At 45.8% G+C, this 11,883-nt stretch overlaps 1 protein-coding gene across 1 annotated transcript; it reads left to right on the top strand.

Moving 5' to 3' along the window:
* The first annotated feature begins 24 nt into the window (after positions 1 to 24).
* EMC1 (ER membrane protein complex subunit 1) lies at positions 25 to 11,613 on the top strand. Its single transcript, XM_072884271.1, has 23 exons — positions 25 to 179; positions 348 to 472; positions 741 to 806; positions 975 to 1,068; positions 1,518 to 1,646; positions 1,800 to 1,926; positions 2,301 to 2,450; positions 2,816 to 2,983; positions 3,581 to 3,652; positions 4,132 to 4,191; positions 4,438 to 4,560; positions 4,799 to 4,895; positions 5,311 to 5,427; positions 6,367 to 6,566; positions 6,813 to 6,962; positions 7,593 to 7,754; positions 7,995 to 8,114; positions 8,350 to 8,487; positions 8,839 to 9,012; positions 9,176 to 9,386; positions 9,612 to 9,696; positions 10,179 to 10,308; positions 10,534 to 11,613. The coding sequence occupies exons 1-23, from the start codon at positions 97 to 99 to the stop codon at positions 10,711 to 10,713; spliced, it is 2,961 nt and encodes a 986-aa protein (XP_072740372.1). The 5' UTR covers positions 25 to 96; the 3' UTR covers positions 10,714 to 11,613.
* The last annotated feature ends 270 nt before the right edge of the window (positions 11,614 to 11,883 follow it).

The raw sequence follows: 11,883 nt of genomic DNA, 5'->3' as shown, positions 1-11,883 counted from the left end.
CGCGGCGCTCACACGGGTTTTCCGCGCAGGCGGCGGCGCGGCCACCCCCGCGGTGTTAAGGCCCCCGCGACGCCGGGATCGCGGCCGGCCGCTGCCATGGCGGCGGGGCTGTGGGCGCTGCTGCTGCTGCCGCCGCTGGCGGCCGCCGTCTACGAGGACCAAGTGGGCAAGTTCGACTGGTGAGTGCTGGGGGAAAGCCGGGGCGTCCCCACCGCGCCGGCGTCCTTCTCTGCAAGCAGGCCCCGAGCCTGCTGTGCCGCCTCCGCCCGTCGGGCCTTCCCCCTCCCGCCCCCTCAGCGGAGCGCCCCGTTGTCCCGTCTCACCCCCGCTCGCGTTTCCTCTCCCAGGAGGCAGCAGTTTGTGGGGAAGCTCAAGTTCGCCTCCTTGGAGGCCTCGCAGGGTTCGAAGAAGCTCATCGTGGCCACCGAGAAGAACGTCGTGGCCGCCCTGAACTCCAGGAGCGGCGAAATCCGTGAGTGAAGCGGGGTTTTGTTGTGGGGAATACGCCTGTTGTGCTGGGGCTAACGTGTCGATCAAGCGTGCTATGTTTTCATACCGATAGATAATGCTGGTGCTATTGCTTTGTCAGACTGAGGGGATTCAGCCAGCAGTTCAAAAGCTGTTGCTTAGGGCAGGCAGACTGTTCTCTACGTAAGCTTATTGCTTATTATTAAAAATAATAACAAACAAATGCCTTTGGGGGAACAAATCTTGTTCTCACTTAACTCTGTGTCTTTCAGTGTGGCGCCATGTAGACAAGGGCACTCCCGAAGGAGCAATAGATGCGATGCTGATCCATGGGCAGGGTAAGGAGAACATGCAGATGGTGTGCTGGGGCTGGCAGTTGTCCTTGTCCTGTGGAATCTCAACCACTTCTTAGACCACAAGTTGAACTTGCCAGAACTCATTGCCTTGTTGATCTGTGGTAGGATACAAGTTCTACGTTCATCTCCTTTTCTTAATTTCCTGGGCAGATGCCATCACTGTGTCCAATGCTGGGCGTATTCTGCGTTCCTGGGAGACCAACATCGGAGGGTTGAACTGGGAGACGTCCCTGGACACTGGCAGGTAGTGTTTGCACTGTCTTTCCTGTAATCCTGGTCTAGGGAGGAAGAAAGGAGTTGTTGACCTTGTTTGGACTTGCATTATAGGGAAGAATTCGTTAGATGTAAGGTTTCTGAAATAACATTTGGCTGAATTCCTTAGGAATGCCTGAACCTTGCAGTTAAATCTAATGTTGTTTCTATTAGCAAACCAGTAAGAGAAAGAGATACAGATTTTTTTCATAGATGGATTTTGTTTTTAAATATACCACACGTTCAGCCTGCATCTGGTTTGGGGTGTTTGGATTCCAGCCTAATGCTCTCTGTTGAGATCAGCAAGGATAGATAAAGAGGACTATAAATTGTACTTCAAGACCGATGTGAAGCGTTTGAAGAAGCTCTTCAAACAGAGTGTTGTTTTTTTCTTCTAGGAGAAAATAATTTTCTGACTTACTGTCTCTGACCCGTGTTTAGTTTCCAGGTGGCTAGTTTGGTGGGGCTACAGGACGTGGTGAAATACGTGGCAGTCCTGAAGAAGGCAGCCATCTCTCTTCACTACCTTTCCAACGGGCACCAGAAATGGGTGGAACACTTACCAGAAAGGTAAGAACGAATTTTAAGTGGAAGTGTAAACTTCTGACAGGGAGCCTGTTGCCTTGGAGAGGAAAGGATGCTGTACTTGCCTTATGCTTTTGAAGACATCTGAAAGCAGTCATGCGAGAAGATGATGCTTCATGGTTGCCGCCTCTCTTGCAGTGAGAGTACTCAGTACCAGTTGTTGTATTCCCATGGGACTGGAGTGATCCACGTGCTTGGAATCGTTCCCCAGAGCCACTTGAACGTTTTAACATTCAGCGTAGAAGATGGAGAAATTACAAAACAGGTAGTGCTCTATCATGGATCCAAAATACTGAATTTGGTGTTAACAAATGTACTTCCAACTAGGTGGGATGGGGTGGGGTGTGGCGTGCGGAGTGATTAATTGTTGTGGTAGTACAGATAAACTGCCCTTTCACTGAGGCATTGTATATAGAATAATAAATGGATTTCACTGCTGAATGCCCTGAAAGCAAAACTTAATTAGGCTTGCAGCTGTTACTCAAGACCATCCTGGAAATTTCACGCTGATAGATAGTTTCTCCCAGGGTGATGGGTAAAAATAATTCTGACTTAAATTCTTGGTTGTGTCCAAGTAGGTTCTTGGAAGATTTTGTTCTGTTGACAACTTCATTTCTTTGTTTATGTCTCGCTTGGCAGATCAGAGTAGCAGCCCCGTGGCTGAAGAGCTTAAACGGCGTGTGCAGCGTGGTGGGGGAGGCAGTGCTGGTGTGCATGGACATGGACACGCATTCGCTCTATGTTTGCTCCTTGGAGACGGAGCAGGAGATGAAGCAGATCCCGCTGCAGGTGGGAAGTGCTGAAAGAGCATTGTACATAATTCATTGTCCAGCTGGTCTGGTGCCTGACTGAGCCTAGCAGCGTAGGGGGCTCTCCTGTTGGCAGCCTACAGAGTGATTGAAGAGGTGTGGGGAGAAGCATGATCCGTAAATTGAGGGAAGGGAGAGAAAACTGTATATTGTGTCTGTCGTTCCTTCTGGATTGATGTCTCCAGAATTTGCTCCAATGGGAGCCTAGTTCCTGCTTCTGCTGTATGTTTATCCTGACATGGGGAACCTCTTCATAAAGCTTATATTGCTGCTGATAAAAGGAAGGTATTAGTTTCAGTGAAGAAAAAGTTTTCATGAACACATATGCTTGTCTCCCTTTCACAGTCACTTGACCTGGAGTTTGCTGATGGCTTCCAGCCCAGGATATTGGCCACTCAACCCAATGTAATCAGTGCTTCGCGGACTCAGTTCTTCCTGCAGCTGTCTCCGAGCCACTTCTCTTTGCTGCAGTACAAACATGGGCTGCTCAGCCACCTCCGGGACTTCCAGCAGGTAACCAAGATAAATGTACTCAAGCAAGAGGGCCAACTACAGCTTAAAATTCTTTAAAATAAATGAATACTCTTGTACTATGCATTCTGAACAAACTTCTGAGCTTCTCATTTCAGTTGTGCTCTCAGCTGCAACACTTGAAAACTGTTTGATTTAATTTATACTAGCTGCTGAAGTATTTCCAGGCATCGGTGTAGGTATGTTTTGTTGCTGACAACTGTCAACGTCGGGGTAGTTTCCTGGTTTTGAGGTGGATAAAGAGACACGCGTGTCTAAGTGGCCAGTGGTGCAGCAGTACTTTTGTTAGGCCAGCTGAGAGGTTTTGGAAAGCAAACAAGCTTTAAAAAGCTCAGTAACACTGGACATGGTGGTTCAAAAGCCTGTGGCAGGTCAACTGTTTCCATCTTCAGTATTTTCAGTGTTACAAGAGGTAATTTTTTTTTTTTTATTTGATGAAACAATGAAATTTAAAATTTGGCTGTGAAATACCTGTTTTTAATTCCAGTATGGCTTAATTTGCTGCACAGGTAGTTTTTGGTGGGGTTTCAGGATTTTCTTGTTTGTTTTATGATTTCCTGCTATTTTTTTTCTTTTCAGGCAGCTCTGGTGAGTTTTGCAACAACTGGGGAGAAAACAGTGGCTGCTGTCCTGACCTGCAGGAGTGAACTGGTTAGTACAATTTGCCTGTACTATGTAACCAGCACAGCTCTAGCATGGATATGCACTGGGGGTGGGTTCCGCAAGTATTTTCCTTCACAGGCCGAGGGATGGGTAGTAACTTGAGGAAGAGGAAGATTTAATTAGCTTCTCAGACATATGAAGACAGTGGTAATGCAAGCAGATCTTGATTACATCTGGCTAAGGCTGTCTCTGGCTTGATGAAGCATGCTGTCCTGTGTGCAGCCTGTTTCAGCCTTGTGTAAGCTGGGCATGTAACCTAGGAATCGGGGTTACTGATCTATAGAAGACTTCAGTTCTTAGGGATAGCGAGCTTAGCAAGGTTTCATTTTTATCAGAAATAGAATAGAATAGAACAGAACTGTTTGTTGCCTGTTTTCAGAGTCAAGCTGAGGCTTGTCAGGCACTCAAAAACCTATTTTTTTTTTTATACTCTTATTGGGGTCTGAAACGATGTTATCTCATTTCAGAAACCTGGAAGTTCTGATGGCCTTCATGCTGGAAGTACTCTGGAGGATTCCCGGAAGCAGGTATAAAGCGTGCTTGTTCCCAAGAGCAGCAGAAGTTCCTGACAGTCTATTTTCTTCTTTTGCATGTGGGAACAGAAAGAAAAAAGGTGTTACCCTATGTTTTTGGAGACTGATGTTTTGCAGCAGCTCCATATAAATAATCTAAAAATATCTTGAAGTCACAGTTCTCACTCAACTAGAAATCCTTCTGCAGAATTTGGTGTGGCATGCATGTTTAACTCAGCTGTTTTCCGCCTCTTGTTACAGGAATCCTTAACCTGTTCCAATCAAACCTACAATATTAATCTCTACCTGGTTGAAACTGGACAAAGATTGTTGGATACCACAATTACCTTCAACCTGGAGCAGAGCGGTGCCAAGCCACAGCAGGTGAGCAGGGAGAGATTATTTCAGTCCTGTGGTTTATTGGACTTGCGATGCCCTCCATACCCTTATTTGGCAGGATTGGTAGAGCTTTTCACCTTCAGACAAGGTGAAAAGCATTCTGCAGACACCAGATTACTGCATGCAGTCACACGGTTTGTTCTTGTTTTGCCTGAGAGTTCTGTTTTCTCCAAGGAGATGATGTGATCATCAACCTCACTGCTCTGCTTGCTCTTTTTTCCAGCTGTACATCCAAGTTTTCCTGAAGAAGGATGACTCTGTGGGCTATCGAGCCTTGGTGCAAACAGAAGACCACATGCTAATGTTCCTCCAGCAGCCAGGTAACTGGCAAACAGCTAACCTATTCCATTTTGAACAGTGCACACCTTGTTGCTGTAGAAAAGAAAACTCCAAGTCCCAGTGATTATATTTTATCATTGCTTTCTTTGGAAACTGGCAAAATTAATTTTAACTGTCCCATGAAAGGTACTGGAGACTCTTTCACCCTCACAAGACATTTCATCTGAGAAAACAGTTCTGCAGTGTTCTTTGTGCAGACAGAGCCTTTGAATTTCATGGGCTTTCTGCAGATTTCAACACTCTTCTTGTAGGAATTGAGTCCAAGTGCTGTTGTAGGTCTTCCTCAAAGTTTCTTCAGAAAAGATCCTCATGGCAAAAATGTTAATTTGCAGAAAGGGTTGAAAGGGCATCTCAGTGACATCAATTTTCCAACATTCCACTCGTATTTATTTCCAGGAAAAGTTGTATGGAGTAGAGAGGAGTCACTAGCAGAAGTGGTAAGCTTGGAGATGGTGGATCTACCTCTGACAGGTGCACAGGCTGAGTTGGAGGGAGAATTTGGAAAGAAAGCAGGTAAGCCGTAGATTTAATGGAATTACCTTTGTGAGTTTGTTTTTCTTCCTGAACAAATGTATTTATTGTTTTCTTTTTCCTCTGAGCTGAGAGGATTCAAATTTCTACTGACGGCAATTAAAATGAGGAGAAATAAACCCGTTTCTGTCTAAACTTTTGAAGTCCAATGCCAAATGCGGATGGCATGAGCGTATTATGTTGTTATATTCAAAAAACAGTCAGCAGCCGTATGAGGGATTTTGGCCATCTCTCCTCAATGTTTCCCTTTGACTCTTTCTGGAAGACTCATTTGCAATAGCTTTTGTTTTTGCTTTGTTTTGTTTTTTCTTGCTGTCCTGGATGCAGCCATTCAAGGTAACCTCAGACTGCATGCAGCGTTTTCTAACACTTCTGACTAATGCTTCGAGTGGAACTTGATCTCCTCTCTGCTTGCTTTCCTCAGTGGTGAAATATAGTTGAAGTCTGATATTCTGCTCCTTTCAGGAAGCTAAATATAAACCCTGACTGGGAAGAATTAAGTATTTTTTACTTCAGGGGCTTCTGTAGCTCTGAGTAATGAGTGCAGAGGGAGATGCACACCTTATAGGTGGGTAAGCTTTAGGTGGGTGCTTGCTGTGAGTGTACTAGTGAGAAAGAAGAAATACAAAGGAAGAGATTATGTACTCTGCAAGAAGGTTTGCTTTCAGTTGATGAGAGCATCTTTTGGAATGAGCTATGCCACTGTGAAGTGGGGAAAGGTTGGTAAATGACAGAATCTATCATAGAAATGGGAACTATAACTACTATTCTGTAGTGGGAGGCCAAGGCAAAGAGTTATCATGCATGGCATGATATGGTTCATGCATGGCAGCATTTCTTCTACTGGCTTAGACCATAATTTCAATTGTGGAGTGGGATGTAATGTTTTTTCCCTCGTTATCACTGTTGGTCTATTTGCAGATGGTTTGCTGGGGATGTTTCTGAAGCGGCTGTCCTCCCAACTTATCCTGCTGCAAGCCTGGACTGCCCATCTTTGGAAGATGTTCTATGACGCCAGGAAACCCCGGAGCCAGATTAAAAATGAGATTAACATTGACAATTTGGCCAGAGATGAATTCAACCTCCAGAAAATGATGGTGATGGTCACCGCTTCGGGAAAGGTGAGGAAGCCAGGGTAGGAATCTGCTTCTAGACTGTAGCTAAGAGTCTCAGCTCTGAATTCCTACCCCCGTTTTTAGGCAGGCTTTGGGCAGAATGTCGTGAGAAGATGCGCAGAATGTTTTGTGCAAGCTTTGGAGAGGGACTAAGACTTTTCTGTCTTTGTCATATGCCAAAGAAAGATGCAGTGCTGGAATGCGAGAGATGTGTTGTTCTAAACTTTGGCTTTACTGTGTCTCTCTGCTCAGCTTTTTGGTATTGAAAGCAGTTCTGGCACCATCCTGTGGAAGCAGTATCTCAAGAATGTGAGACTGGGCTCCTCCTTTAAGCTGATGGTCCAAAGAACAACAGCCCATTTCCCACACCCTCCACAATGTACCTTGCTTGTTAAGGACAAGGTGAGTCCCTTTCCTCTGTCCCTCCATTGAACTTGCTTAGCATGGAAATCTGCCCTTTGCAAGGGCGGCAGAAAATACCTTTTTGAGTATCTGGTTATCACTTATGATATGGTTTGAGTCTGGTTATCACTTATGTGGGGACAGGAGGGGAGTGAGACCTGGAGGGAAACAGACACACAATCCTAAAAAATTTAAAGATACTAATTTTGAAGCCTTTTATTGAAACAAAAGAAATAATTTAATCCAGTTTCTTTGGTGAGTTTCTTTGGTGGTTTCTTTGTGAGATAAGTCACATGTGGTCTCCATTAGCTAGGTGACAATGGCTGTCCTTTAGCTAGCTGCAGGATGTTTTGTACTCCATACATGAGGGAGGAGGAGACACTATTATGTGTTGAGACCGCTTCAGCAGGTGGCAGGTAGGATTTAGTTAAAGCCATGAACACCATGTTATGCCATGGTGTGGCTTTGACAGAGAAATGTGGGATAGAGTATATGCGTTTCCAAACGGAATATTTTGAGGATGGAATAGCTGAATCCAGGGTATGAATAGTTGACACCAGCAGGTAACGGGTAGAAAACCAGCTCTTTTGTCTGCCTTAAAAAAAGTTTTGCGTCCTGTTTGTTTTTTAGGAAACCAAAATGAGCTTTCTGTATGTCTTTAACCCCATCTTTGGGAAGAGAAGTCAAGTAGCTCCTCCTGTTTTGAAGCGTCCAATTCTTCAGACTTTGCTTCTGCCTATTATGGATCAAGACTATGCCAAAGTACTACTCTTGATTGATGATGAGTACAAGGTAAATTGCTTTGCCTGGAGGAAATTTTCTTCATGTTCGGGTTAATTATTCCCCTCCGTTTTGGTGCAAGATAAAAAAAAATGTTGTTGAGTCACATTTCACACAAAACTATGAGGTTATTCTGGTAAGACAGACCTCATCCTGGTAAACATGTTTGAAATAATCTTTGTGGTGTTTTTTTTTTTTTTTCTTTTATGCATTAGTTGGTTTTTAACCTGTGTTTCAATTCTTCTTTTCCAGGTTACAGCTTTCCCAGCAACTAAAAATGTCCTTCGCCAGTTAGAAGAAATGGCTCATTCTATCTTTTTTTATCTAGTTGATGCTGAGCAAGGAAAACTCTCTGGATTCAGGCTGAAAAAGGTATGGAAGACTCATTACAGTCTAAGTGATGTCACTTTCCTAAATGTCCGCTGGATAATGGTAGATCTCTTCATTTGGTTTACGGAGTTTTCCTCAGAATAGAAACAGTTTGGCCTCAAAATGTGCCTAAGAAACTTTTAAATTCAAAAGCAGAGAAAGCTCCCTGCATCTTAATTGTGGAGATGGTCTTTTGAGGACAAGATAAAACCTCCTACGTCATGCTTTTTTCTTGCAGGACCTGACAACAGAGGAGAGTTGGGAGGTGATCATACCCACCGAAGTACAGAGGATAGTGACTGTGAAAGGGAAGAGGTCCAATGAGCACGTGCACTCCCAGGGCCGTGTGATGGGAGACCGCAGTGTTCTCTATAAGGTGCCGTTAGAAGTTTTTGTTGACTTTTTGTTGACGCATTATCTCACGGGAAGATCTCAGCACCGTTTCTAGGCACTATGATTAATTGCCCTGTGGTGCCATTTTTTCCTTGTATAACCCTCTGCAGAAGATGCTAATTTTGGTGGAGATTTCTTTTATAAAATGTTTTCATGCAGCAATTAAGTCAGTCAAACATCTGATGATGCGGAAATAGCTACTTGATTTCTTCAGGTGATTTGTGCTAAGAAGATACTTTGTTTATTATATGCCTTGTCCCAGATGGACTGCAGATAAACAAGGTGCCTGTGGCACTAAAGTTGGGGGTCTCCGTTGTTTTTTCTTTTTCTTTAGTCCTTGAATCCAAACCTGCTTGCTGTGGTGACAGAGAGCACAGATACACATCATGAGCGCACTTTCATTGGAATATATCTGATTGATGGGGTCACAGGCAGGATCATCCACTCATCGGTACAGAAGAAAGCAAAGGGACCTGTCCACATTGTTCATTCAGAGAACTGGGTGGTGGTAAGAAATTATTCTTATCTTCTCATTCTTTATGTTTGGGAGGTAGGGGCAGTTGCTGAACCTGCATGGAGAAGACTTTTTGACCATTCTCTGTGATTTCCTGCTTCCTCTGTATTATTGACTCTGCTTGCCCCATATTCCTAAAAATCTTCTCTTGTTTCAGTACCAGTACTGGAACACGAAGGCACGTCGGAACGAGTTCACTGTGCTGGAGCTGTATGAAGGGACAGAGCAATACAATGCCACAGCCTTCAGCTCCCTTGACCGCCCAATTTTACCTCAGGTTCTCCAGCAATCTTATATCTTCCCATCTGCTATCAGCGCCATGGAGGCCACCATCACCGAGCGAGGCATCACCAGCCGTCACTTGCTCAGTAAGTACATGCTGCTCTGTTCTGAACGCATTTATGCTACCTGCATGAGCCACGTTTCGCACTGAAAACCAAGCAAAATGCAGTTTGCTGACAAAAATCCTGCCTGTAGACTGCCCTGGACTCCCGGCAAGTGCAAGGATAAGCACCAAGAGAGCACTTATGTTAGCTGTTAGAAAATGCTGTCAGAAATGGCCATTTTTAAGATGCATTTCTTTTAATGCACAGTTGGGCTTCCCTCCGGGGCCATCCTCTCCCTTCCAAAGGCTCTGCTGGATCCTCGCCGCCCAGAGATCCCTACGGAACAAAGCAGGTAAGGCAAGCGCGCTAGCCGCTGTTTCTGGGCAGCTTGGAAGAGGGATGGATTTTGTGTTTAATACGGTAGTGTGAAGTAGAACAACTTGTCCTGGGCACATTCAGGGCACTTCTTGCATTAAATTAAGCGAGGTTGGTTTGTTCCCGGCCTGTGACGATGGAATACGTTTGTCTGTAATGCAGCAGGTCTTATCATTAGCAAGACCAGCCTGTTGTCTGCACTCTAAGAGTAACTGTCTAAAGTTTTTAGAATGACACTTATTTTTAAAACTTTAGAAGCCTAAAAGGAGGGTGCTGCAGTGTAGTCCGACCCAGCTGGCATGTTTGATTTTCATCTTGCAGCAAATATGAATCTGCACTGGGAAAAGCTGCTAAATTTGCTGGTCTAGGGCAGCTTGTGATGATCAGACTAGGAAACGCAGGCAATGTCCTTCATGTGCTGTCTGATTGCATTTTGATGTCTCTTTAAATGCCTTTCAGAGAAGAGAACCTGATTCCCTACTCCCCTGATGTGCAGATCCATGCCGAGAGGTTTATCAACTACAATCAAACCATATCCCGAATGAGAGGGATTTATACAGCCCCCTCTGGCCTAGAGTCTACTTGTTTGGTGAGTTCCGGGCGGAGGCTTCAACGTAGGGCCGTGGAGTCTGTGGGTAGAGCAGCGTGATACCGCAGCCTGTGGCAGGGAGATCTCGAACTTACAATCATGTGGCTGTTCACCGCTTAAACATTTCTTTTTTTGATCAGAACTATAGACCTGAGTCAATCATTTTTGATGTATCTGTTTTTCTGCTGGAAGCTGCATTACTGGCTCATGGTCTCATCTCTTTAGGTTGTTGCGTATGGCCTGGACATCTACCAGACCCGAGTGTACCCATCGAAGCAGTTTGATGTCCTGAAGGACGACTATGACTACGTGCTGATAAGCAGCGTCCTCTTCGGGCTGGTTTTTGCTACTATGATCACAAAGAGACTTGCTCAGGTGAAGCTGCTGAACCGTGCCTGGCGGTAAGGCTGCGGGTGAAGGGAAGGCTGAGGCTGGAGGTGTCTGAGATTCGGACTGGCTGAAGATCTGCCACCCACAGCATTGCTGCTGGGTTCAGTCAGGAATTCCAGCTTGCGTGACTGATGGATGCGAACATCTATATTACGTTTTTGCTGGAGGATATTTGGGAGGAAAAGCTGCTAGCGCAAAAAAATGATATGCTGCCTACATGTCTCCTGGTGAGAAGAAATGGGAGAGAGATGGAAAAGAGACATCGCTCCGTTATGACTAAAAAAGACATCTTCCAACCCTCCGTTAAAGCCCTAAACTCTGCCGTCACGTCATCTCTCAGATGTTAGTGAAGATAATACTAAGGATGCGTGTTCTCTTGATCCTCGCCTCTCCCTCAGCGCCAGCCATGACTCTCATCTTGGCGAGGGGAGCGTTGCGGGGTTGTCGGCTGCTGTGATGTGAATGCTAGACTTGGTAATATGTGAGCTACTGTATGCGAGGCCTGAGAAGAGGAGGAGATGATGGGTCATTTCGTTAGGAAGAAGGTCAGAACGCGTGTGGATGTCGGTGGGAAACGGCCTCATCGTGTCACTTAATTACGTTGCAGGGCTGCGGGCGGAACTTGAATGTGAAGTCTCTCCATGATCTTATTTATTACGATGATAACATTAGTTCCTTCCCACTTTTTAAAACTCTCCTGTATTTGGTGTACAACACTGGCATCAAGGTGCTGTAGTTCAGCAGCGAAGAACCTCGCACCTTTTCTCCTCTGGATAATGGCTGTTAATTCTTTGTACCTGGATTTAAATCGTCATAATCAGGTTTCGCAGCGAGTTGTGGCCCCGTGAGAGGCCGTGTCCTGTCAGCCGCCTCCCCGCCGTGCAGATCGCCTCAATAAAAGCCGTGTGCTGAGGAGCAGTGGGTGTTTTTGCCTCTTTCGGGCTCTCCGCAGCCCTGACCCTGCGGCTGCTCCCACACCGCCTGGGCGGAGCGCGGGCAGGGCGCCGCCACGGCGCATGCGCTCCCCCCCCCCCCCGCCACGCTCACGGCGCATGCGCCGCCAGCAAAGTTGCTGACTCATGTACTGCGCAGGCGCCTAGGCCGGGCCCTCCTCTTCCAATCGGGAGGTGCGACGCGCGCGTGGGCTTGGGTCACTTCCTGTCTCGCGGCGTGTGGGGGGGGAGG

Source organism: Ciconia boyciana, chromosome 19 (genome assembly GCF_034638445.1).
Source record: "Ciconia boyciana chromosome 19, ASM3463844v1, whole genome shotgun sequence".
Taxonomy (NCBI): Eukaryota; Metazoa; Chordata; class Aves; order Ciconiiformes; family Ciconiidae; genus Ciconia; species Ciconia boyciana.
The sequence above is the reverse complement of the archived record's forward strand: the minus strand, read 5'-3'. Positions and strand labels throughout refer to the sequence as shown.